General features: G+C 42.2%; 1 protein-coding gene and 1 long non-coding RNA gene across 4 annotated transcripts in view; both read right to left on the bottom strand.

Moving 5' to 3' along the window:
- The window catches only part of LOC309357190 (small integral membrane protein 10-like protein 3), a 28,988-nt gene extending 18,668 nt beyond the window's left edge, over positions 1-10,320 (bottom strand). Inside the window, exons 1-2 of one of the 3 annotated variants that reach the window (XM_081889242.1) lie at positions 9,977-10,320; positions 3,661-4,562 (exon numbers count right to left, since the gene is read on the bottom strand). In XM_081889242.1, the coding sequence (XP_081745368.1) occupies positions 4,542-4,562; positions 9,977-10,174 (219 nt within the window). In that variant the 5' untranslated portion in view covers positions 10,175-10,320 and the 3' untranslated portion in view covers positions 3,661-4,541. Of the gene's footprint in view, positions 1-3,660; positions 4,563-6,463; positions 6,584-9,976 lie in introns of those variants that run through there. The other 2 variants (XM_081889240.1, XM_081889241.1) reach the window with 2 other exon arrangements.
- A 1,921-nt stretch (positions 10,321-12,241) lies between these two features.
- Positions 12,242-14,358, bottom strand: LOC309357304. Its single transcript, XR_014163067.1, has 2 exons — positions 13,891-14,358; positions 12,242-13,001 (listed from the first exon to the last, which is right to left on the bottom strand). It is a non-coding gene; the product is annotated as an uncharacterized lncRNA (long non-coding RNA).
- Positions 14,359-14,931: the final 573 nt, after the last annotated feature.

Here is a 14,931-nt window from a genome sequence, read left to right as displayed (position 1 = left end):
TAGGATTTGGTCCTAATCCAGGAACTGAAACCAGATTCTAGCTATGACTTCAAATCCAAAGTGTCAGGAGCAAATCCTCATTATTGTTGAATGTTGGCAAAACAATGAAGTATGGCAAAAGGGTTGGGGAGAAACGAAGCTAATAAACCTATGGTGGGTTTTCAATCCATTAAGCATGGTTCAGGGATGGGAAACATTATGTCTGCTCTAGCTCAAGGAGATTTAAAAAGGTTTAAAACACGGGTGTCAAACACAAGGCCCGCGGGCCAAATCCGGCCCGCCAGACCTCGTCATGTGGCCCGTGTAGCCGCCGCCGCCGCCAGCCTTCACCCTTTATTCTCGCTTTCTTTTTTTTTGACACAAGAAAGCTGCCACTTCAGCACATGTGCGGCAGCCTACAAGCCAGAGAACGTCTGCCCTCTAGCGGCGCCGGCCGTTCTACACATGAAACCCCCACTTTACATGCATTCAGGAAACCTCCACTTGTTTTTATATTGAGCTCATGCCATCCTGTGATGTGACAGATCCAACGGCTGCCTGAACCCTTCTCTCCTGTACTGTAAGTACATATGATGTATGTGGGGTGGAGGGGGGTCTGCTTATTGGGGGGGGGTCTGCTTATTATTCTGCTTAAAAGTCTGAGCGGTAAACTTTGGATATACTGACCACTTCCGTGTCACTTTACAGTGGTATAGGGACCATAAACTACAATCAAATAACCCAAAAATGTCACAGTAATAATTGAATGCAGTGACAATAATTTATGATAATAAAGAGTGGACACATAGTCCTACAGATACAACCGGCCCTTTGAGGGTGACCAAACTGCTGATGCGGCCCCCGATGAATTTGAGTTTGACACCCCTGGTTTAAAACAAAAGATGATTGCTGAAAGCAGAGCATAACCAACACCGGTGAATACTCCTGTCCTTTGTGGGTGGATGTTCTCTATCTTTCAAGGGTTTGATTAGCTCTTGTCACACACTGGCGACATGAAGGGCTAACAAACGAATACAGGGGAACATGGTGCCCTGACACCATGCCTGGCTGCTCCTCCAACATCCTACACATTGGGAAAAGGCCTGAAGTGAAAGCCAGGAATTCCACTAGTACAATAAGTGTTAGCTGCACAATGAAACTTCGCCACCCTCTCCTCACCCTATAGATCTGCTCTGATAGGTTAGGGGAGCTAAGAGTGCCAGCAAAACAGTTTAGGTGGATACCACCATTGACTCCTCCACCCAATCAGATGCTTCAATCATATAGGGGCCCACAAGAGCCTAACACCTAAAGGGGGCAGCTATATTCTGCTCACTGGATAAGAGTTTTTTTATTGCAACACATTTAGTTCTCATTTGGATATGGATTTCTTTTTTTAAAAAAAATCAAGTTTATGTCATCCAATCTTTTAAACTCACATACAGTCAGACAAAGCAGTAGTTTTGGCATTTGTTTGGAATAACTACTTTATGGGTAAGGAAAAAAAGAAGTCTTATTGGCGGTGCTTATATATACACAATATCCTCTATATTTGGCATAAGGATAAAAATTCTGCAATGAACTGTTAGGGATAGAACTATAAATTGAATGCTGTTAAAAGACATAAGGGCTATACATCTGTAATATATATTGCCTCACAGATCTAGCTGAAAATTACCAAGTCACCTAACCAACATGTTTTCTTAATAGCTTAAAGTGTCATTTTTAAAATGGAAGACTTTCCTCACAGTCCACAATTTCATATTAAGGCTTTTATTACAAGCATTCTGATTTGGGGTTGTGTGTGTACACGCAAAAATCAGTAAAAAGCTGCAAGGAGACAGAAGTCTTCGTGACTTTGGTAGCAAAGCACACACACAAAAGGATCTTGCAGTACCTTAAAGACTGCCAGATTTAATATGGTAAAAGTTTTCATGGACCAGAGTCCACTTCATCAAATGCACAAAAAAAGGGAGAATACGGATACGAAATCGCTGATCCCCAAGAAATTATGCCACAATGTATGTCAGTATTTAGGGTGCCCCATGACACTTGGTTATTGTTCTTCCTGTAAGAAACTAAGCACAGCTATTCCTCTTAGGAAAAATAAAACCAATAAGAAGAGTGTGACACAAGATTCCTACAGCATTCCAACTTATTTTATTAAACAGGATGAAGGCTTGCATCCATAGCAATTTTTTACCCAATATTGAACACCAGTCTTCCCCCTGCACCTTGTTTTGAACTACCATCTTCCATGCGCATTCCCCATGATGGCTATGGTCAATGGGAGTTGTAGCCCGAACCGTCTAAAAGGTACCAGGTTGGGGAAGGCTGGTGTACAATCACCTTTAAACACAGTTTAACAGAATGCTTAGCCCATGTTCAGCTAAAGACCTTTGCCTAGGAACAAGTTAAACCACTGTCATGAGTAGCAATGGAACCAGCCCTAAGGATCCCTGACAGCATCACCCATTCTTTTTTCCCCAGTGCCAATAGTAGCCAAGGCAAGATGCATATCTGCATTGCCAAAGTTCAATTTTTTAAGTGGCTGCTGGCAGGCACCATGGCCAACACTCCACCCCAGACGAATATAGCTGAGATTAATAATGAGACATTTGTGCTGACTTCTAGACACATTCACTGCTTACGGATAAATTTCACAGCTCTAGAGTAACCAGCTCTTTTAAAAGAAGCACATAAGTGTGTTCAGTATCAGAGATATGCTTAGAATAAAAAGACCTTACTAACGCTGCTACAGTAGGGAGACTTCTCATAGGATTTGTTCAACTGAAATGCCAAACAGGGAAAACATGGGCTTTGCTTCAGAGAATTATCAAACAACGGATTCCAAGAGCAGACGCAATGGTGATTTTTGTTGGGGTGGAATGCCAAACCAGCTTGACCAAACTGCTGTTTGCAAAACAGTTCAAGCCACAGTTTCAGATCCTGGCTCAGTGGCCACTCGCAAATCATGCATCTGTCAGATGGTGGCAATTTTGGCATTACAGTTGAACTATCTGCAAGCGTGAACAAGGGCAAGTGGATTTAGGAAGGCCCAACAGAGATGCTTAACAGATTATGTTTAAAAAAGTAATGTACACTCGCAATACTTGCATTCAACTATCATGCACAAGGCAGAAAGTTGGGGTTGTTCATGACGAGTGTAGATGCAATGAAAAATATAGGTTTGTCACCATAATACATTTGAAACAGCCCAAAGGGGTGCAAAGTTCAGACACGGCAGGCTGTATCCAACTAGGTTATATTCCAAGTAGATACAGTGAAATTAATAAACCTAAATTATGCATGTCCATTAATTTCAATAGGTCTAATTGCAATAGGACTAGTATTGGATACAACCCTGTCCTAGTAATATTTATATACTAATTCAGAAGAAATAACAGGATGGGGTCCTTAATGCCTGTTATCAGCCAGTTCTACACATTTTACTCAACAGGCCTGAAAATATTGAAATCTTCTCCAGCAACATACACCATAATAAAAGGTATAACAGCTCACTAACTCGCTAAAGCTTTTTTCATATATCTGTTGCCTAAAGGTTATTACTACAATACTTCCCGTTATTATCTCTCTTGGCCACTGACAGATCTTAAAAGTACTTTACAAGGAACATTGCAACAAACTGGCACTAGCATTTCAAAACTATTGCATTTTTACCTTCACTATTGCATGCCAGAGATTTGCAAGTGCAAATGCTCGTATAGCTAGCAACCACTGAGCTATCTGAGGGTTCTTGGTTGTGCACTGTATAGCTGAAAGCATTTCCTTATATTCAGATGTGTCCGCTGAAGACATAAGGTTTAAATAGTCAAGAAAAACATATGGGTTCTGGTCGTTCACAAGTCCGATGGGATATTCACTCAGCGCAGCTGCAAGAATGGAATTCAAATCCGATGGCTGGAACTCCTTGGAGCCTGACCCCTCAAAAGCAAGGCGTACTTCATCCTCAATAACTCCCATTTCCAGTTCTAACAGTTGCTCTTTGTGGTTGTACTGGAGTTCAGACAGCCAGAAATGTGCAAAGCGTACAAAGTTATCTCCACAACAACTCCACGTGCCCATGTCACTAATGAAGTTGCGTGCCTTCTCCAGCCAGCCTGTCACTGCAGTGCTATCAAAGTGTTTAAAGAGCTTTTCAAATATATCTTTTTCAGGAGAAAAAAGTGGACCTAGCGATTCCTTGGAAGACGCAGCTCCGTTCGCCGCATCACTCAAGCGTGGTGGCCTTTTTTTGCCAATATGGGGCAATGGGACAGCTTTAAACAGAGTGCAGTTCCTGATCTTAAGAGAGAAGAACTCCTTTTGCAAATGATTATTATCCACGTGAGAGTTGTTCACTAACGACTGGATGTTTGGAAGACGAAGAATTTCATTCTGCTCATTCAGGGCATTTTTACGCAGGTGTTGGTGTCCTACATCATCTTCCTGTTCCATATTAATATAAGAGATATGCATCACCCGTCTGTCCTCCAAACTCTGCATTGTACTGAACTGCAGTAAAGAATGGAATGCCTTTTAGTTGTAGCATAAGTCGCAATTTAGTGAATCTCAATATGTACCTGAAACAACACAAAAAACAGAAGTAGTTACTTGTTGTCACTAGGGCTATAAAGCACAACAAAGATTACTTCTAATGTACTAATCTGCCTTTAGGCAGATTAAAATGAACTGAAAGATTAATTGATTAAATCACTGCACATTACCAAAACCTCACTGCAGGTATTTTTCTAAGATACTGAAGAAATGGCCCATTTACTGTTATGTACACAAGTGGTCTTTGGCTTGTATGCTATTTCCCTCTCCAGTGTTCAAAATTAGCCAGGTGCCAAGCATATTTTGTACCCTGGCTATTGGCCACTTGCAACCAGTGAAGATGCCTGGGCTCCAGGATGGCGCCTGCCATCTCCACCATCTGGAGGTGCATGCCTGGAGATCCTTGGATCTTGACTGTTTTCACACACTAAGACCACATCCTGTATAATTCTATCAGTCACATTTTATCTGCATCATCAGAATGAATTTCAGAAACCAAGATGCTTTTTTTCTGCGCAGCCTGAGCAGAAGCAGTGAACAACGTTATAGTTAATTGTTGTCGCTTGCCTTCACTTACTCCACCCCACTGCCCTGTTCACAGCTGTGAAGAATATTCTTATATTAAGGTCTGTGTCACCATTAAGAAAAAGGTAGAAATAGGCCAATATGTGTGGCTTGTCCCTGGATCAAATGACTTTTTCCCTTCATTTTGGAAGGGAAAAGCAGTCCATTATTATTATTATTATTATTATTATTATTATTATTATTATTATTATTATTACCATAAATCAGTTTGCTACAGTGTTTGAAACTCCCATTGTTCTAGGTGCATTTTGCGACAGGAAATTTCATTAGCACAAGCAGTTTTTGAGCTCTGGGTGCAGCACTGTGCCTGAGATTTCAGATTAAAACTGCAGAGTGGAAGGAAAGGAGGACTTTTTTCTGCCTCCCCACTTCCAGCTACTCTCTGGAGACTGGAGAAGAGACCCTCTTAAGAATATTAGGACTAGACCATGTGGGAAATGAACATAATATTTTAGCTGCAGTTCATTCATTTTCAGCTTTGCATTCTTGTTATTAAAAAAATTTGCCTAGACATTCCGTTGTTGCGCCCATAACCTCAGATTAAGGTGCCATTTAGCTCCTAGCTTCCATATCTGTTTCTAACACTGGTTTGCTAATCTACTGAGTAAACAGATTTAAAGTTGAAACTCTAACCACCATCTCATATCCAAGTATTTGTTTTAAGCAAACAGAAATCCCATTCTAAAGTAAGAGTATCTATCTATACCATATTTTCAGATCTTCTGAACCCACTTAGTTTTTACCACAGAAAGTTCTGTCTTTACTTTTTACTCCTTATCCTCATAAACCACCTTATGGAGCACTCAAATATTATACAAGCGACCCCCCACTTATGCAGGGGTTATGTTTCAGCATCCTGCACACATTAGTGAAAATCACATAAGTGGAGAAAACCCTTTAAACACCCTTTAAATGCCCTCTCTACCACTCTCTCTCCAATCCAGATCAAAAATACTGTACCAAAAAACAACTTCAACTGGAATTGAAGCTTTGGGGCTGGCAGGAGGCTGGAGGACGAGCAGAAAAGCAGCTGCTGGTGCTGCGCTACCCCGCACACCAGCTGTTAGGCAGAGAGGCTGTGCGGTCTAAACAAGGCCCAGTTGCGCCTTCAGTCTCTTCTCTGCCCTCACTGAAGTCCTCTTCAGGCTCCAAGAACTCTCCAGCTCTCTCCCCCCATTTCCGGATATGAATTATATGATTTAATTATTTCCCACCACCAGGCATATATGCGGTCGTGCGCAAGTCAATCGCAAGTTGGGTGTGTGTGTGCCTGTACTCATTTTGGAGATCATAATGAAAGGCAGTTCAAAACCAAACATTCCTCTATTCTAGTACACATTACCTTCTGTTTCGCTTTACAACTAGAATACTGTAATTTAGTTTTGCCCTTTTGTGAGCTGATGCAACGCAACTGTCATAACAATTGCTAACTTCAACCAATAAGATTCCAGGAGGTAAATTATGATGTCATAATCCAGAATCATTCTAGAGCACAATTTCTTTAAAAATATTAAGCAAAATGTTGGAGAAGTCTCATTTTTTTAAAAAAAATTGATTTCTGTTGAGACAAGTGGCTTGATTTCTCTACCGAACAAGGAATAATTTCCTCTAAGCAGGAGAGAGACCAGGAGACTGTAGGAATTTCCATCTTAACGTGGCAACAATCTTAGAGAATGTATCAAAATGCAGAGCATCACATTTTCTGTACAACAGTCATTGATCTACATACAGTTTTAAACTCAGGAGATGAAGAGATCATGCTATAGCAAAACTATTTAACACATCAAGACCACCTTGATATAAACAGACCCTTAATGTAAGTTTGGTGGTCACACAGAACGTTTGTTCTTATTGCAACTTGACAAGCCAATTTCCAGGTAGCTATATCAATCTTGCTACCAGTGATGTTGGTTTTCTGGAAAAAATTGCAAACTGCAAATTAGTCTGTTTTGTGGTCTGCATTGGAACATTATCAATCTGCATCAGAACAAAATTCTGATGCCCTAGAGAGTGTTTTTAAGCATGTTTCTTTTATTAAGCATATTTCTTTTATTTCTATATAATACAAATTTAAATTTTTGCAACTTCCAAGATTGCCTAATAATAAATTTGCTACAGGCACCCACTCATTGTTACTAATCAAGTTATGAAACAGAGAGTTTTCTGCAAAAAAATAAAAGCCATGGAAAATTCTCCACCCTCCCACCCAGCTTGTTCCTATCACAGCACTCCAGACAAATCTGTGAAACCACACCCATGTCAAGGAACTAAGAACAGTCAGGGTGAAAATAGATTTGAACAGAGATACAGAATACAATGCACTACCTCCCACATTACACCTAGGACAGACTGCGATCAGTGAAGCCATCAATTACCCCAAAAATGTATGTAACCTAGTTACATGGGACATGATTTATTGAATTACATTTGTATCCTACCTTTCTTCCATAGAACTAAAGGGAGGGTTCCTTGTGGTTTTCCATACAGGGAGGGTTTCCTTGTGGTCTCCCATATAGGCAATTACTATCTTGGAGTCAGTAATGTTGCTGTATCATGCAACTTCAGACCATAATCTTAGATAGTTGTCAAAAGTGAGGATGCCTGCCAAATCTCTGCTGGAAGAGTCTTCCATAGCATGGGGTCAGTCATTCTAAATGTGCAGCTTTTGGCTGAAGCCAGCTGGGTCTCTGTATCATGGGGGACAACTCTCAATACTTTTCCAGATGATACAGTGGTACCTCGGGTTACAGATGCTTCAGGTTACAGACTCCGCTAACCTAGAAATAGTACCTCGGGTTAAGAACTTTGCTTCAGGATGAGAACAGAAATCGTGCTCCAGTGGCATGGCAGCAGTGGGAGGCCCCATTAGCTAAAGTGGTGCTTCAGGTTAAGAACAGTTTTAGGTTAAGAACGGACCTCCAGAACAAATTAAGTTCTTAACCCGAGTTACCACTGTATTAGTGATCAGGCTGGAATATAAGGTTCCAAGTGGTCCTTAAGATTACTTGGACCCAAGTTGCTCAGGGTTTTGTATAGTAACACAAGAGCCCTTTTTATGAAACTAACTGCTGGGAAGGTGCCAATATGCTTTGTACCCTCCTTGATAATGTCCCAGATTCTCTCTGAGACCTCTGGGGATAAAAACAAGTGTATAATTTGTGAGGGGAGGGGGCAATACACATTTCTACTAAGAAATCCAAACTCTTAAATTTGATTATTTTTTTTAAGTTACAGATCCATCTACAGCACTAGAAAAAGAGATCAATAGAATGGTCAGAATCTGAGTAATCTTTGACTTTCTTAGCCCAATGGCGATGGTGTCCATTTGCAACAAATGGAAACAAAAAAACAAAAAGAGCAAAACATGCAGACACACTGCCCAAAGTTTGGAAAATTAAGTAAAATTTAGCAGTGAGCACACCACTTTCCACAGGTTTCAATATCAAAGCCTACCACATAACTGAGGAAATATCAACTTCAAAATATACATTTTTCTATCATCCAGAAAGCAACATTATTATATACTGCTTCTGATTATGCCAATAATATATGCTAGTGAGTTTCATAACTGGGCAGATATTTGAACCTTGGCCTCCAAGGTCCTAGCCTCACCACTGGTCCTAGCCTCTAACCACTACACCACTGGCTTCACAAGAATAAAATGAAGGACTGAGGTGGGAAGTGTGAATACTGGAGGAAAGCAGGATTACAAAATGCAGTAATTTTAAAAACTATTTCGTAAATCTTCAACCATTTTCATTTCCTGTTGTGACTGAGAGCCACTTTGGGCAGGCGTTTGCCCAGGAAACATCTTAACGAAACAAATACACATTATGCGCAATATGGGTTCGTTTGTGTTTACTTGGTATGCAAGCACGGACTCCCACAATCTGAAGCCCTACGCCTCAAGCGGGGAGCTAAGGACAGTCTAAGGAGCGCCTCCTTCCTTCTCAACTCCACTCCCCTCCCCAGTAGCTCAACCCTAGAGTATCTCACAGGGTTGCTGTGAGGATGAAGTAGGAAGAGCAGGGGTGACAAATAGGGAACAGCCATCCAACTTGGGGGGAAAGTGGGATATGGGCCAGATTTACTTTTGATGAGGCCCTAATCTACTGAAGGTAATTGGGTCCTTTATATGTCCAGCCGTCCTTTGTCAACAACAAATTATTGCTGTTTTTTGCGTTGAATATATGCTATATGGTAATTTATGAACCTAATACGTACCTAAAGCCTTTTGCCCATAACAAATAGCAGCCTACATAACACAAAACACTGTTGCTGTATGTAGGTTTTATTTTATTTGTTTTTTATCTTATATTTTGGAAATGCACATCCAGTTTTTTTCCTTTAATTTTTTTGGTGGGCCCCCAAGAGAGTGGGGCCGTAAGCTATAGCTTGTTTAGCTTATACATAAATCCGGCACTGATATACAGGGTGAGTCTTTTAAAAGAGGCCCCGTGAAACATGTGTACTCTGTATCCACGGGACCTCTTTCAAAGGACTCACCTTGTATAGCCCCTAAAAGAGGAAGATACATAAAAACACGTGCGTGGTTTGTTTTTAATTTTAATAATAATAATATTTTTTTATTTATACCCCGCCCTTCCCGGTTCAGAAAACCAGCCTCAGGGCTGGTTTTAAAACACTTAATTGTAGAAGCAGCATAAAATACAGTATAAAAAATTCAAAGTTCAGAAATGTGCTTTTACTTTATAGGGAAGCACCCTCACCCAACCCAAGAGAGACCGGCACCCTCACCCATGAGGGAAGTGTGGGGTGGGGAGAGCACCTTTCACTCCCCCCTCAAACGCCCCCTCCCCAACCCCCCCCCCGTCCCTCACAAGGCGAGGGTCACCTGTAGCCTGACGTTGAGCATCATGGAGGCCACGATGTAGAGATAGGGGAAGTTGATGCGGAGCTTCCAAGCCAAGTCGAAGAAGATGAGGAGGGTCCGAGTCAGCCCTTTGCAGAAGACCCCGTACGACCTGGCGGCCGCCGACTGAGAGAACCTGGCAACCAGGGCGGACAGCAGCGTCGTCGCCGCCACCGCCATATACACTCACCTGCAGAGCCAGGCCTCATAGGCTCCGCCCTCTCCTCTCCCCCCCCCCAAACAGCTTGCGCCTAACCGCCCTCCCCCCCCCCCCGCCGGGCTCGCGCTGACCCCTCGCAAAACCCCGGATGTCGGAGGAGCGACAGGAAAGGCAGGCCCGGCCGAGCGAGGTGTTTACGTTCGGGCAACAGGGTTTGCCGCCGCGGCCGGCGTCGTCGCGGCGCCGCTACGTCACGACGCACAGCTCGCTTCCTGACCAATCACTTCTTCCCAGAGAGGCGGGCGGGGGAAAAGAGATTAAAAAACAGCTGGAATTCGTGGTCCTCCAGATGCGGACGGATTTCAGCTCCCATCAGCCCCAGCCTGCAAGGTCAGCGGTTCTGGATGCTGGGAGCTGTAGTTTAGCGGCATCTGAAGGGCCAAAACGGACCGTGGTTTATGGGCAAGGGTTTATGGCTAACCTGTGGCGTTGATAACTTGTTGCTAGATGGCAGCTCCTGTTCTTGGCCACAGAGGTTGTCTGGGCATCCGGAGGGGGCCACAATTTAGCAGCTCTTTCTCTAGGCAGGGCAGGCATAGGCAAACTCAGCCCTCCAGATGTTTTGTGACTACAATTCCCATCATCCCTGGCCACTGGTCCTGTTAGCTAGGGATGATGGGAGTTGTAGTCCCAAAACATCTGGAGGGCCGAGTTTGCCTATGCCTACTCTAGGGTGTGAGCCACTGTATGTGCGTGTCCAGTGCCGGATTTATGTATAAGCTAAATAAGCTGTAGCTTAGGGCGCCACTCTCTTGGGGGCCCCAAAAAAATTTAAAGGGAAAAACCCCCTGGATGTACATTTCCAAAATATAAAATAAAAAACAAATAAAATAAAACCTACATAAAGCTATGGTTTTCCCAGTAGTGATGTACGGAAGTGAGAGCTGGACCATAAAGAAGGCTGATCGCCGAATAATTGATGCTTTTGAATTATGGTGCTGGAGGAGACTCTTGAGAGTCCCATGGACTGCAAGAAAATCAAACCTATCCATTCTGAAGGAAATCAGCCCTGAGTGCTCACTGGAAGGACAGAGCCTGAAGCTGAGGCTCCAATACTTTGGCCACCTCATGAGAAGAGAAGACTCCCTGGAAAAGACCCTGATGTTGGGAAAGATGGAGGGCACAAGGAGAAGGGGATGACAGAGGACGAGATGGTTGGACAGTGTTCTCGAAGCTACCAGCATGAGTTTGACCAAATTGCGGGAGGCAGTGGAAGACAGGAGTGCCTGGCATGCTCTGGTCCATGGGGTCACAAAGAGTCGGACACAATTAAACGACTAAACAACAACAAGCTCTAGGGTGTGAGCCACTGTATGTGCATGTCCAGTGCCAGATTTACGTATAAGCTAAACAAGCTATAGCTTAGGGCCCCACTCCCTTGGGGACCACAAAAAAAATTTAAAGGAAAAGACCCTTGGATGTACATTTCCAAAATATAAGATAAAAAACAAAATAAAACCTACATACAGCAAACAGTGTTTTCTGTTGTTTAGGCTCCTATGATGTAAATAATGGGCCCCGCTTGTTAGCCTGCTGCCTAAAATATCAATTAACCACAATCCTATAAACACTGATTTTAATACTGTATTTTTTATTGCTGTAACCTACTCTAGGACCTTATGGTAAGGGGTAGGATATCCACTAAAAATAACATTTACTCAGGATTAAGTCCCTTTGAATTCAATGGGACCCATTCCCGTGTAAGTATTATAATACTGCAGCCTTAACGAATTTAACAAATTATTCTACTATCAAAACATTCAGCTAACATTTCTTTAGTCAGGCAACAACTTTTGCCTGATTTGTATTTTTATTTTATTATTATTATTCAGATGTGTGGCAAGAAAGTACAGGTTGGAGCTTATGGAAGATGTTAAAAGAACAGGGCATGGTAACCCGGTCAGGACGGTGAATATTATTCAACTTATGGGCTACAACCCTCTGCCTACGTATCTGGTAGTAAACCTCACTGAAGTCAGTGGGGCATACTTGTGAGTAGAAATGTATAGCACAGTGCTGCAAGTAGGTTTTAATATTTTAATATTTAATTCTCTTTTTTGCGGTGAAGATGACAATTCCAAACAATACTGAACATATTTCAATATAAGCTGCACTTAAAAATAAAAAAGGCAGTGTTCCTTGAAAAACTCAGCATGAACATGATTCTCCTAGACTTTATAGTCTGTGTCAAATTTTCCAGGATTACATCAGCACGATTATTCTAGCAATCCACACCCACGTACAGGAATCATGCTGTTCTTCTGCCAACACACACATATAAAGTCACATTACACAACTTCTCAAAACTTTTAAATAAAGACTTCCTCTTTGCATCAAGTAGTTAAAGAACTGTTTGTCCACATTTTTAAAGTATTCAGTATCATTTACGCAGGTACTGTACTGGTTTCGGTTTAGTAACTAACTTAACGTCTAAAGTAAAAAATTAACAGGAAGCAGATTTCCTAAACTTTGTGAGTTGTTTTCCGTGTTTTACAATGGGACAAAAAGTTAAACAAAAGAAATACAGTCCACTGAGCTATGGGCGAATGGTGAAGCGTTTGCTTTGCATGCAGAAGACCCCGGATTCAATCCCTGGCATTTCTTGGGACTCAGGGAGAAGCCCCTGCCTCAAAACCTAGAGAGCTGCTCTTATACTGAGCTAGATGAACTGATGGATAAGTATGAAGTAGCTTCCTATGTTCTTAGATGTACTCATCATTAGTGAGTCTTCACAACAGAATGACATAAAAATGCACAGGTGTATAGTAATGATTTTGGAGTGTTGATCTGGGAAAGAAATAACAAAAATAGTTATTACTGGAAACGCAAATCTTGCAGATCACAGCTGGAGTACAGCCACATGCACATCTACTCAGAAGTAACTTCCACTGAGTTCAATGGAACTAGCTTCCAGATAAGGGATTGCAGCCAGGAGAGCAATCTTAACCAGACAGATATGACAGGAGGCAGATACACTGACATATTTCCTGTGCAAATTAAGCTGTATCACACCTGTTCCTGGTGGTAGGTTGCTGGGGAGGCAGTGTAAACTTTCAGTTTATACCCTTCCATTGACTACTGTGGAGTGAATTTTAATCGAAATTGTATTTTTGTTGATGTAAGGGGTGTAAGAGCTTCAGGGATGGGACCAGTGGATGAAAGAAATTATGATGCAGCACAACTGTTTATTCATTTGCCCAAGACTCCCATCCCCTTTACAGACTTTTTTTGGTCCTTTACACTAGTGTAACTTCTGCCAACTTAACTTCTTCCAACAGGGCTTTCCCTCAGCTGGTGCACATTGATACATCAGGACAAGGAATTTACACCAGCTTTAAGGCCAATTTAGTTGTGGGGTGACTAGATCAGGCATAGGCAAACTCAGGCCTCCAGATGTTTTAGGATGACAACTCCCATCATCCTTAGCTATCAGGACCAGTGGTCAGGGATGATGGGAATTGTCGTCCCAAAACATCTGGAGGGCTGAGTTTGCCTGTGCCTTAACTAGATTAATAACTTTGCATTTTTTATTAACAAATTTGCATTGACATTAATGCACAACCTTATGTGGTAGAGTATTTTTATACAGAATGCCTCTCTTCCTCAACTCTGATGCCATTTGTCCCATCTGTTGCTTACAGCATTTATTAATTTTTTTAAAGCACAGGTATCCTACCTTTCAGCTTGCAAGGTCCTCAGAACAGTTTAGCATCCAGAATAAGAGAAATTACAGTAAAATCCATGCTGGCTTTTCCTACAGGCTTACAGGGGTTTCTGCCATATTCTGCAATTGAGTGCCCTCCAGATGTTGAACCGTAGTCTGAAGCAACTCGAGGCCATCAGGTTGGGGAAAGCTGCAGCCGTCAAGTAGCATAACTGAACTGTAAGACTTATCACTGCCTCTCCCTGTCCCCCGCACTGCGCCTGTTGAATTTTGACCTGCTAGGATATTGCGAGGATATGGTGGGGAGAGTATTGCACACCTTGAGCTACTTGGCGGGACATAAACATAAAAATAAGTATCTAGTGGTGAAGACAATGTTGTTATGGCGAGTCGTTTTTAATCATTTTAATGTACTTTTATGAAAATTGCATGTCATTTTCACTACAACTAAAACCACCTTTTCCCAAGATGGTAAGAGATTTATATTTGCTTAAGAAAATTATCAATATTTTAATATTAAATATATGAGTAGAAAATACATACACTTAAGCATGCATATTATATATATATATATAATATATATAATATACATAATATGCATATACAATATAATATAATATAGTATACATGTATATATAATATACATATATATATATATACATATATATATTAAAGAAAAATGGCTACGACGGAGATTGATAGGAAACCGTCCGCGTCCCTGACCCACAGCTCCCCTCGCGCCTTCTGAGTAGGTTAGTAGCACAAAGATGGCGACCCCTCCTCAACCGACGCCAATGTCCGAATCGGCCGGCAGCGGAAATGTCCGAACAGGAGGCGAGCGGGGCAGGGAGGGGAAAATACTGTCCCGAGGGCGAGGCGAGAGGACGCACACGAAGAGCCGAGCACTGGCCGAACGCCTTCGCCCCTTCAACGCCTTCCCCCCGAGTCCTTCCGAACATTCCCGAAAGACCGGCAAAACCGAGCGTTTCCGAATGCTGCCGGGAGGGGCGCTCTCCGAATAGTGTCTTTTGAACACGACGGCCAACCGTGTCC

The sequence above is a fragment of the Podarcis melisellensis genome (assembly GCF_964234715.1).
Source record: "Podarcis melisellensis genome assembly, chromosome: 14".
Classification (NCBI taxonomy): Eukaryota; Metazoa; Chordata; class Lepidosauria; order Squamata; family Lacertidae; genus Podarcis; species Podarcis melisellensis.
This window is presented reverse-complemented; position numbering and strand designations above follow the sequence as displayed.